General features: G+C 35.1%; 1 protein-coding gene across 5 annotated transcripts in view; it reads right to left on the reverse strand.

Annotated features, from left to right (window-relative positions):
- LOC123536200 (uncharacterized) overlaps window positions 1-11,891 on the reverse strand; it is a 35,238-nt gene extending 23,347 nt beyond the window's left edge. Inside the window, exons 1-4 of one of the 5 annotated variants that reach the window (XM_053528540.1) lie at window positions 11,745-11,891; window positions 11,535-11,607; window positions 5,907-5,994; window positions 2,986-4,403 (exon numbers count right to left, since the gene is read on the reverse strand). In XM_053528540.1, the coding sequence (XP_053384515.1) occupies window positions 2,986-4,403; window positions 5,907-5,994; window positions 11,535-11,568 (1,540 nt within the window). In that variant the 5' untranslated portion in view covers window positions 11,569-11,607; window positions 11,745-11,891. The remainder of the gene's footprint in view (window positions 1-2,985; window positions 4,404-5,906; window positions 5,995-11,534; window positions 11,608-11,744) is intronic. The other 4 variants (XM_053528541.1, XM_053528543.1, XM_053528544.1 and 1 more) reach the window with 4 other exon arrangements.
- Between the last annotated feature and the right edge of the window lie 208 nt (window positions 11,892-12,099).

A 12,099-nucleotide genomic window follows, 5' to 3' on the forward strand; every position in this document is an offset into this window, starting at 1 on the left:
TCAAATGATTTGAATTTTCCCATTTTTTTTGGGTTAATCACGCTATATTTTCCCCTTCAAAAGGCCACATGTTGTTTTGAAAAATAAAAACAAGAGGGCCATGAAGGCCCTGTATCACTCACGGTCACCTGACCTTCTGACCTAAAGATCATCAAGATTAACATTCTCACCAAGTTTCATTAAGATATGGTCATAAATGTGGCCTCTAGTGTTAACTAGCTTTTCCTCTGATTTGGCCTGGTGACCTAGTTTTTGATCCTACATGATCCAGATTCAAATTGGACACTGAGATCATCAAGATTAACATTCTGACCAAGTTTCATTAAGATACAATCATAAATGTGGACTCTAGAGTGTTAACAAGCTTTTCCTTTCATTTGACCTTGTGACCTAGTTTTTAACCCAAGATGACCCAATATCGAACTCATCCAAGATTTTATTAAGGGTAACATTCTGAGTAAGTTTCATTAAGATTGGGCCAAAATTGTAACCTCTAGGCCATACCAAATTGATTAATAGTTCTTCGGAAAATTTTCAAAAAAAATAGGAGCGGGCGAGCGAAATTTTTATTTTATTTTATTTTTCTCAATTTTGATTTTTTCAGAGGCGGGTAGATTTTACATGGAGCGAGCGGGCTTTTTTTATTTTTTTTCCCAGCTTGAACCCTTGAGGAGGCGGTTATGATTATATATAAAGTTAACATTTCTTTAGAAATAACACAGAAATCAAACATTTACAGTGTGGGTAACACAGTATATAGCTTTTCTATATGTTTTAAAGACTACATGAATGATTTTGCAAATAAATTCTTGCCAAAACTCACTGAATCACTTTATTTTTTTTATTTTGTAATTTTAATTACTAAGGAATGAGTGTCTTATTTTTAATTTTGATTTTTCTACATTAATCTGAAGACGTGCCTATTTAATGGCACAGGATGAGGAATATTTAAGACAAAACAGGCACATGATTGTGTGGAATAACATTTCTTCTGAAACACAGTTAGATGGCTTTGACAAATGAACAAATTTGTGCCCCTAGTGGAACTCCAACCCATAGAGGTGAGGGGAAGTAATAAACCACTTGACCAGTGAGACCAAACGGAGTTGGGCATACAGATGCTTCGACATTGCTCGAATCCCTTTGGAATAATTTCTTAACAGATCATGATCAGGCTAGCTTAAGCTTTTGTGGTAGAGATTCATTTCAGGCAAAAATAATAACAGACGGACAAAGAATGATCCCAATATGGCCACCCTTAAAAGTGTTGTTTGTTGTGCTTTGACTGAACTATAAATTTAGAGTTGGGGAAGTCTGTTTTTTTTCTTTCGTTCAAGCAATTTACAGCCAATTTTAAATATATCCTGGCGTCATGTGTACAAACAGGCAAAACTGGGGTTACAAAAGGACATATTTTGTTAGAAATTATTTTCATATCAACACTACTTATTTGAAAAGCTAAACAATTTTTAAAATTGACTAAATGTGTTTTGATAGAATATCTGACTGCTGTACTAAAGAAGTTACGTTCAAAAAGATTTGGGCCGAGACAATGTGATAGGTCGGTCAGGATCTGTGAACAAATATTTTTTTAAGATAGTAGTTGGCCTCAGCTTTGGGCTCTAGATCTAACATGCTGAATTAAACAGCTGATAACAAATGGTTTGAAAACTTGATATCTAAACAATATTTCCAAATATTTTTAACTGCATCCCCGTGCACGTCTTACAAGTCGGGCTTCGTTCTTTTCACTGTATTGAACAAAAGTAGAATGTGCCTATTTCATTACCTACCGGCACATCGAAGGTCACTCCAGATTTAAAACAAATGATGAACAACACCATAACTCCTGACTTTTTGAGTTTGGATCATCAGCTACATGACGCATGAAATCTGATCAATATCACTTTGACGCATTAAAACAGCGATAAAACCTGTTTTGCCGTTATTATTCCGGACCGCATAATCGAAAAAAAAAAAAAAAAATTCGGAGATTTTTATGTACGTGCGGGCGGGTAATTTTTATTTTTTTTTCTCGGGAATGAAATTATTGATGCGGTAGTTCCGACGAACGACATATCAATTTGGTATGGCCTTAGAGTGTTAACAAGCTTTTCCTCTGATTTGACCTGGTGACCTATGTTTTGACCCTGATGACCCAATATTGAACCCATCCAAGATTTTATTGAGGGTAACATTCTGATCAAGTTTCATTAAGGTTGGACCAAAATTGTGACCTCTAGAGTGTTAACAAGCTTTTCCTTTGATTTGACCTGGTGACCTAATTTTTGACCCAAGATGACCCGATATCGAACTCATCCAAGATTTTATTGAGAGTAACATTCTGACCAAGTTTCATTAAGGTTGGGCCAAAATCGTGACCTCTTAGAGTGTTAACAGTCAAATTGTTGACGACGGACTACTGACGACGGGCGACTGACGACAGATGGACGACAGACACAGGGCGATCACAAAAGCTCATCTTTTAGCACTTCATGCTCAGGTGAGCTAAAAACACACTGGTATTTGCAACAATCAGTGAAATTCAATCACAGCCAGCAAATGTAAAATTCCCATACATATTTTCAAAAATTAAAACCCATAAATTCATTTCCCCACAAAATAACCGTTTTTGATAAAGCCATAAAATTTAATGCCCACAAAAATGAATGATGTTTCAGTACATGAAGTGTGATAATATAGCTGAGCCACGCCATGAGAAAACCAACATAGTGGCTTTGCGACCAGCATGGATCCAGACCAGCCTGCGCATCCGCACAGTCTGGTCAGGATCCATGCTGTTCGCTTACAGTATCTTTAATTCCAATAGGCTTTGAAAGCGAACAGCATGGATCCGGACCAGACTGCGCGGATGCGCAGGCTGGTCTGGATCCATGCTGGTCGCAAAGCCACTATGTTGGGTTTTCTCATGGCGTGGCTCAATTATCCTTTAACTGAAATACATTTGAAACCTTAATAACTCACCTGCATTTTTGTTGTTGGGCAGAGCTCTTTCATGTCTAAATGGAGAACATTCTGATAAGCAAGCAGACGCAGGTCTGTGTGATTTTGGTGATTTCTTACTGTTATTTGTGTGTGAGGTTGATGGCCTCTTTGGGTATGCAGACAACACAGGGCTCTTGGTTGGTGAGGTTAATGCAGTAGCACTTCTATACATTTTACTTGTTTTAATTGGGGAGACTGAGTGTGAATGTTTTGGACTGCGATGGTGAAATCTAGAGTACACCGTTTCTCCTCTAACAGTAGAACTGTTCCCCAATTTTTCGCGACTAGCTGCTGAAGAAAATTCTGGAGAGGAACTGTAAAATTCATCATCACTGTCTAAGTAATCTATTGGCCCGTGCCGTAAACCTCCAGTAACAGTGGTCCTTGCACAACTTTTTGTTTTACTTTTCTTGTCCTTCACTTCTTTTTTTCCTCCAATATTACTACAAAAGTCACCATTCATCCCTGACACACCCTTTTCGCTACTCACCCTTTTCAGTGATTTTTTATCATTGCACAATAATCTATGATCAACACGGGCAGAGTTTATATTTTCTGTAGCACTGGTTTTGTTCACTGACATTTTTATTTTCTTACTTTTTGAAAACACTGAAGTTTCATCATCACTCGACTCGGAGCTAGAGGGCCAAGAATATGTCGGTTTTGCCTTTTGGACTTTTGGTCTAACTACGCAATCGCTATTGTGACTTGAAACAGTTTCAACTTTTCTTTTCTTAGCATTTCCTGCATGTAGACATACAGACCTAGCAGAATTTGCACTATGTGGTGAATCATTCAGTCCAGGTCGTGCCAATAAACTTGAACTCTTAACAAATCCTGAATATCCACTATTTTGCTTTACACTTGCTAGATGCTCATCTTCTATTGGGGATGGAGACCATCTCGAATTTTCTTGTGGTTTACATGCAGATAAACAATTAACACCTGCTTTCAATGGAGACAAGTCAAATTTTGATTGTGAAAATGGCGACATTTTATTTTTCAATTTCTTTTTTCGAAGGACTTCTGCCCTCTCACGAGCAAATTCTGGACTTCCAGGCAGAGGAGGAATTTTTGACTCTGACATATATGTTTTATTTTTTTGTTTGTCCCTTTCAGTATTCTGCCCTGTTCTGTCATTTAGAAGCTGTCTTTTGCAGCTGAACACTGGACTATCAGACTGATCACTCTTGCTACCGATGTCTGTCTTTCTCAAGTCATTTCTTTTGTAAATATCTGATTTAGTCAGAATCGGTGATTTTGTCTTTGTGGGCGATTTACTCCCATTGTATGTGGCTCCATGTGAACCAGACAAGATTCTTAGTGAGTCATTACTTGACAGGCTTATAACTGAATGATTTCTCTGAGGCTGCATGCTTCCTCTAACAGGAACAGAACTGAAATAAACACAAGGATATATCGGTAAAATATAAACTACAAGTTGATCAATGGCTGTATATAGCAAGTAAGAAATTTTTCAGGGACAGTAAAATAAATTGTTTCCAATATCCATGAAATAGAGATAGTACCTAAGTTTTTCAAATAATGGGTTTGAAGTTAAAAAGCTTTGAAATGAAGGCAAGTGTCCATATATTTCTCAAAAATTGATATATAGACAATATTTTAACCAGAAGCATAGTGCTATGGGTGTTTAATAATGTCATGTTAAAGAAAATTTTGTGATCAAGGAAATGTAACTCTTCTTGAACTTGGACAGCAGAAACATCAAAGGGACATAATATAGTGAATATTTTCTAATTGGGCGCATTTGATTTAACATTCGATTGTGGTCTGGATTGCTAAATAATGATCCATGATACTGTGTGCTAAAAATTTAGAACATCTAAAACAGTCTGTAAACAGCAAAAATATGCTGTAGCAGAATGCAACTATTTAAGCTCTAACCGGGACTCGAACCCAGGACCTTTCACACCTAAGGCAGACACTCAACCACTTTTACATTACGTGAACTGGAACAATTTTGTGTCGATAACATCATAATCGGTGAACTACGGATTATCGGCGTATTCGCTTTGTTACCTAACGGCAATTTTCGTGTAAAGAAAAAATATTATGTAATGCTGCCATCACTTAAATTGGTCAAAACTGCCCAAATTTCTCTGACGTGTTGTTCAGAGTATGAACTTACTAACTGGTAGTACCAGTGAAATATAACTTACACTGAATCTTTTATATTTGCCCTTTTAGCAGCTGGCGAACGGCAAAGACGGTGAGCTTTGTCCAAATATAAGCAATCATTTTACCAGTTTTGAGAGGATTTCAACTGATAGGAAATTACAGTTACAAACTAAATACCTTTCTGCAACACATGGAGTTATAAGCATTCTATGTCAATCAGTATTATGAATAAGATCGACTGTCATTCATTCATTCCAAAGATTCATTGACAGAGTTCGTTGTTTACATTTTTTATCGTAACCGGTGCACTTGTAAAAACCACTTTATTTTGAAAAATCGAAGTAAGTGAAGAGCTATGGTACGGTCTCTACATGAAATTTGATAACCTAAACCCATTTCCAAATTCAGTAATCCTCAAAATCCCTTAACATTTACATATGAATATGTACTGTACATGTACGTTGTATAGTTCCTGTTAATCCAGAAATCCCTTTTTAATTTGATCTACTGTAATAACTAGACCAAACCTTGGTGAATCTGGTATAATGCACAAAGATTCCTTGGTTACAAACCTTGGTGTTTATGATATAATGCACACAGTATCATCAGTACAAACAAAGCCATCGGAACAGACTTTGGTGTATCATACAGGTATTTAACTGATGATTTTGTGTGACCTATACCGGATACACCAGGGTCTGTACCGATGACTTTGTGTACTGTAATTCATAGAGGATCAACAAAGAATCATCAGTACAAACCTTGGTGTATTGGGCCTAGTGCAAACAGGATCATCAGTACAAACCTTGGTGTATATAGTCAAAGGCAGAATCTCTTGCCGCCAGCAGGCTAAAGGTTAAAGAAAATCCCCAAATAATTTTGATTTTGATAATTTGATAAAAGAAAGATAATTTTCTATACTGGTACTGATGATAAACCCGAACAAAAAATGAGGTTTTTTACCTGTACCTTTTTATTTCTGCAAATTGTAATCAACGGTCGGTATCAAAATAAAGCTTAACCTTTGCTGAAAACTTTACATAATTCAAATTTATATTTAGTAAACAAACTCACACGAAGTGAGGCCCGGAAAGGGGTATGTAAAAAGGGGATTGTATGAATGTTGACTGATGATAAATTCGAACACTTTGTCATTTACAAAATTTTCTTGGTATTATTATATTGAAACTTTCCCCAAAAAGCTGCAACAGTCATTCCTGATCAAGTAATGAAAAGTTACCAAATGTCAGGCCTTCATGTTTCGACAGTGAGCATGCGCAAAAAACACCCTCTTCCCCAGTAATTTTGGATAAATATTTTTTATACAAATTTATGTACGTCATTTATTTATACAGAATATTTACTAATTTTGTTTTTGTTTACACCAGTTGGTGTTGTAAGTGGAAACTATTAGATGGTGTGTTCAATTTTATAAATAACCGATTGCAATCGAATATTTCCAAGGCGATCGACTTTATCATCTGTCCGGGTTTATCATCAGTACCAGTATTTGAAATAAATTTGCGCATTCTAAACAGAGTTTTAATTACTCTTTCATTGATTTTCATTGCTTAAGCTAATTTGAGTCTTTAGATCGATATTTTAAGGCAGTGGCTACAATTACGGTACCGTAATCCTAGCCTCCGGTTCTAGGATTAGGCCAGAGTTTTTTAATAACTTGGGTTACGGGAGATTTTCCAAAAATGAGCATAAGGAGGAGGGAATAAAAATAAAAAATAAAGTAGGAAAATGTTAGCATCGGAAAAAATAATAAAAATAAAATGAAAAAAAAACACAAAAAATTTTATTTTGTAAAAAGTGCCACTGGGTTAAAAAAAAATGTTGTTTCAGGCAAATATAGATTCACAACACAGTCTAGATAAATCAGACAAGTTATTTTCCCAATTTGAACCATTTTATTCCCACTTTCTTTATTAAAGCCTCCATGTTGTATGTTATAATATTATGTTGTAGAAACTATTAAATACTTGAAATTTTTTGCATGCTGCTTGCCTGCTTTAAACATATATATAGCTTGCTAATAAATAGAGACTAAACACACCTGGCATTGTATTCTGTTTCTGGTGTTGGTGTGATTATATATAGTGTAGTGTAGTATTGTTGTCACATCCTATGCATATTGTGTTTCTGACCTTTTAACCCTTAGCAGGCTAAGTTTCTATAATGGACAGGTCCATCATTCAATTTGGGCAATACCATTTATCATTTGAAGGGGTGTTCACTCAAAATGTACTGACTGAATAGCGAACAGTGCAGACCATGATCAGTCTGCACGGATGTGCAGGCTGATCTAGGTCTGCACTGGTCGCAAAGGCAAAACCAATCGATTGTACCATTGTAAGGGTTAAGGAAGACAGAAATAGCTTTTCACTTTTTTCTTTTATGATTTCTCCATTTTTCATTTATGCTCTGACATGGGCCATTTTATACAATACATGCCAGACAGTCCCAAGCCTGTTAAGTGTGAGGGGTCTCTTAAAATTTACTGAACTCCATATCTGGCTACAACTTTGACAGTAATTTGATGTAGACTTTAAAATTTAAATTGCAAATTTTAAAAACAATCAGCAAAGGTATTCATTCAAACGTACACATACTTTTTCTTTAATAGTTCAAGATTTTGTAATATTACTCAGTTTCAAGTGTTTTAAAATATTAAAAGTAATTGGTCCATACATGGAGTTCAGTACCCGTGCAGGGCTTCCATTATGATTCAATTTCATGGAGTCAGGACTGCCTAACATTCAGATTTTGGAGTCCCTCTTAAATTTTCTTGGAGTCCTACATATTTTCACCTTGTACAGTTACCTTCAATACCATCAACATCATCATCACCATAATCATTACTATCATCACCATACTAATTGGTTCAGAACAGTGCATAAAGTAATAGAATTTAGAGAAAATGACCACTAGATTGATTAGAAAACATCTTATGTAACAAAAAATATTTTATTGTTTTTTAAATTTATAGCAACAGTCAGCATTTTATTAAAATCACCAGACTTACTGTTGTTCAGCTACAAAACGAAAATCCACTTTAAAAAATCTGAAGTACATGTTACTTGGAGTAGAATTATGTCAAATTACGTCATTCACCTTGCAATACCCAACATCAAAGAAAATCAATAATGGAAAATTTTGCCGACACTCCTTTTGATGTCAGCTGCCATGTGCTGGTGGAAATGTGTCAAAGATATCAGTTTTTAATAGGTCAGGAGACAAATTGAATGTGTTTTTTTTTTCTTCTAAAAATACTGTAAAAGGATTTATCATTGATGAAAATCCAAAGTAAGTAGCAAATTTATTTAAACTGGATGTGAAATGTCATTTGCTAAAATATAGTTACTTGCTGAGGTTTTTGTGCTGAAATTATCGATATATTTTCCACAATTAAGTTACTTTGTCTTCTGACTTAGAAGCTTGTGTCACCAATTTAATCCAAGCTTTTTGTTGTCTGCAATTAACGCCTTCTAAACATGTCAGCTGATCTGGATAACGGTTTATATTTACAGACATTCTCTATCAGACACGATACTTTCACACTGTCACACACTTCAAACACTGCCGGCAGTTTTTACGAGGCTGTCAATCATCAAGTGTTAAACCGCTTTGATGGGGTGGAGCTAGTCACGTCATTCTAGTAAAGTTACGTCACGGTGTATTGATGTTGTCGTCCCTTGAGAATATCGGAAGTCCTTTGTACGCGCTGTGATATTTATTGTAGGTTAATAGACACTTGTTTTATTTTCCACCACAGAAAGTAGATGCAAGGGTCGGGGAAAATAAAAATAAAATCGCAATTTTGAATTTTATTTTTATTTTGGATTTTGGAGAATTAGGACCGGCGCTCCCGTAACCCAAGTTATTAAAAAACTCTGGCCTTACGGAAGTTCCGTATTCCTAGACAACCCTATGAGAATAGGCTAGGATTACGGAAGTGTTTAAGAGGCATAAAGTATATGTAAGGACACGCATAAATGATGTTGTAAACTTACTTATTTCACTTAATTTTTCATGCCTGCCTTATTATTTCATGTTTTCAATCCGCTGTTTTTGGTTAGCATAATCTTAATGGCGGCGCGCAGAAATATATTAGAAATGTGAGTCACACAGTTAGATTTTTAAAAAAATTTCTATACTTTGAATTTAATGATTTTAACCATACTTCATGTGATTAAAGACCATTTGTGTTGACTTGATGAAAAAAATGCAGGTATATATGAAACATAGATAATTCTATAATATTTACGCGCACCGCCATTAAGATTATACTAACCCAAAATGGCCAATCGATAGCACGAAATATTACTGAAATTAAGTGAAATGAGTAAGTTTACAATGTCATTTATGCATGTCCTAACATAAATTTGATGCCTCTTAAATACTTCCGTAATCCTAGCCTATTCTCATAGGATTGTCTAGGAATGCGGAACTTCCGTAATCCTAGAACCGGAGGCTAGGATTACGGTACCGTAATCGTAGCCACTGCCATATTTTAAACTGCGATAACTATAAACAGTCAGGTCTAGGAAAGTGGAGTATTTACAGATTATCTGTAAATTTACAGATAATCTATAAATTTACAGATTTTTCAATCTGTAAATTTACAGATCAAGGGTTTGAAAACTGCTAAAATTATATTTAGACACAAAATCGCAGCTTGAAATTAATTGATTTACTTATGGTATGTATAAATAAAGGTCAATTGTAACTTTCAGTCATTTCTGTTGACCATACATGTGATAAGTTCAAATTCCCAAAACTGGAGGTTTGCCATTTTTCAGCTGGAGTTGGGGTCTCAAAACTGGAGGTTTTTTATCGACATAAATTAAGCGCGCGGACACATAACTTAGAGACAAAATCCAACATTTTTGGCCACAAAATAATGTATATAAGTCTACACCAGAAGAAACAATCCTCATAACTCTTGATTCGAATTTTGACAGAGTTATGCCACTTTTTAACTTCATTTTTTTTTGTTAAAGTTTTATATAATGTCTAACATCTCTGTTACATTCAAAGCTATTGACTATTATGCCCCTTTTACTGGCAAAGCTTTAATTGCCCCTTTTACTGGCAAAGCGTTAATTCAGAGTCAATCACTCAGAAAAGTCGAGCATGCCATCTTATAATTACAGAAGCTCCCTCTTGTTCTAACTTTAAACTTTCTTAACAGATTAAATTTGTAGAAACAAAGTCTCAATTTAGGTCTGAAATGGTGGTGAACATGCATTAACATTATTCTACTCGAGGACTTAAAAAAAAACGAAGTTCTAAATTGGTCTGAACACAACTCATAAATTATGTAAATTCCTTACCCCACCCACTTTCGTATAAAAATACAGTAACTGATGATTTTGACATGAAAAATAGAAAACAGAAATGCATCAACATGTATTTACCCTTACCAAAATAATGTAGATTGATGTTATCAAATAAATGAGTGTGCGTTTTCATCCAATTTTCAATGAAATATGTCCGATTTAGTAGCAAATTAATTTGGTAAACATTGGAAGAAAATGGCGTAACTCCATAAGGGGAAATAACACTCCTGTTCTAAAAATAGTAATGGGTTGGTTTTTCCAACAATTATTTATGTGATTTTATTACCGAGCAAAATTTTTCTTTGAATAATCAAAATTCATTTCAGTTTGGAATTATTTCTTATGACTGGGAGTTTTTTGCTTCAAATTGGTAAAAAATGGAGCTTAATTGGCATTGAGAATGGGCAGATATTCGGCCCCGTGAGACAGGTGGAAAATGCCCTGCTTGTCTAATCCCTTATCAAAACAAACAATTAATAATTCACCTGTGAAAAACAACTCTTTCCTCCAGCTACATGTGTGTCAAACATGTATAATACACAAAAGTCGGTGACACTTTGATTTACTGTGCAAACATGTTTGGCACTCCTCGGTAATTATCAACCCAGTCATAATACCGATTTTTTTTTTTTTTTTTTTTTAAAGCGGGAGAAATATGGTTTTGGTCGGGAGACGGGAGGCAAGGTGAAAAAATCGGGATTTTGATCCTCCCGCGCAGGAGATCACATGTATGCTGTTGACTTTGATTTTTCTAAAAATGCCAAAAACTCAAAGTCAACAAAAATGGCTGAAACCCACAAATGACCTTAATTTATGCATGCTGTAAATAAACCAATTAATTCCAAGCTGCGGTTTTGAGGATAAATGTAATTTCATCAGTTTTCATACACACAATCTGTAAATTTACAGATTGAAAAATCTGTAAATTTATAGATTATCTGTAAATTTACAGATAATCTGTAAATATTCCACTTTCCTAGACCTGGAAACAGTTACACCCCTGACTGATGGTGTACAAGACTTGGTGCATTGGGTACAAACCTTGGAGTATCGGGTATAATGCACACAGAATCATCAGTCTCCATGTCTGCTCTTATATATACAGCTTACAAATCTGAAATGACATTTAATTAACTATAGAAATAAGCAAGCATAGATTTAGTGGCGTTCAACCTATAATTTTGTAACTATATACAGAAGTCTGATTAATGGCAATGTTCTACCTTATAAATGTAATATGTACTTTCTTACATGTTTTGAATGTCACTTTTACCTATCATATATATGTGGTAACGGAAAAGTGACTTCCTTTTTTTTCTTCCCTCGCAGAGTGCTGTAAGAATATAAACTTGTAGTAATCACTAAATTTCGGAACCGCAAGAGGACAAAAAGCGCAAAGTGGATGCCATGTTGTTTATAAAAAATGTTCTAAAGTTATTGTTGACACTGCCCATCCAGTGTCTGTATGTAACGGACATGCAAACAAATTAAGGCAAGAACTAGACACATTAGGGGATGCATGCAGTACCGTTATTGAACCGGTAAGTCGCAAAACAACATTTAGGTGTTTAAAGAGTTAATCTTTGCATTATATGATTAACAACAA

The sequence above is a fragment of the Mercenaria mercenaria genome, chromosome 17 (genome assembly GCF_021730395.1).
Source record: "Mercenaria mercenaria strain notata chromosome 17, MADL_Memer_1, whole genome shotgun sequence".
NCBI classification, from domain to species: Eukaryota; Metazoa; Mollusca; class Bivalvia; order Venerida; family Veneridae; genus Mercenaria; species Mercenaria mercenaria.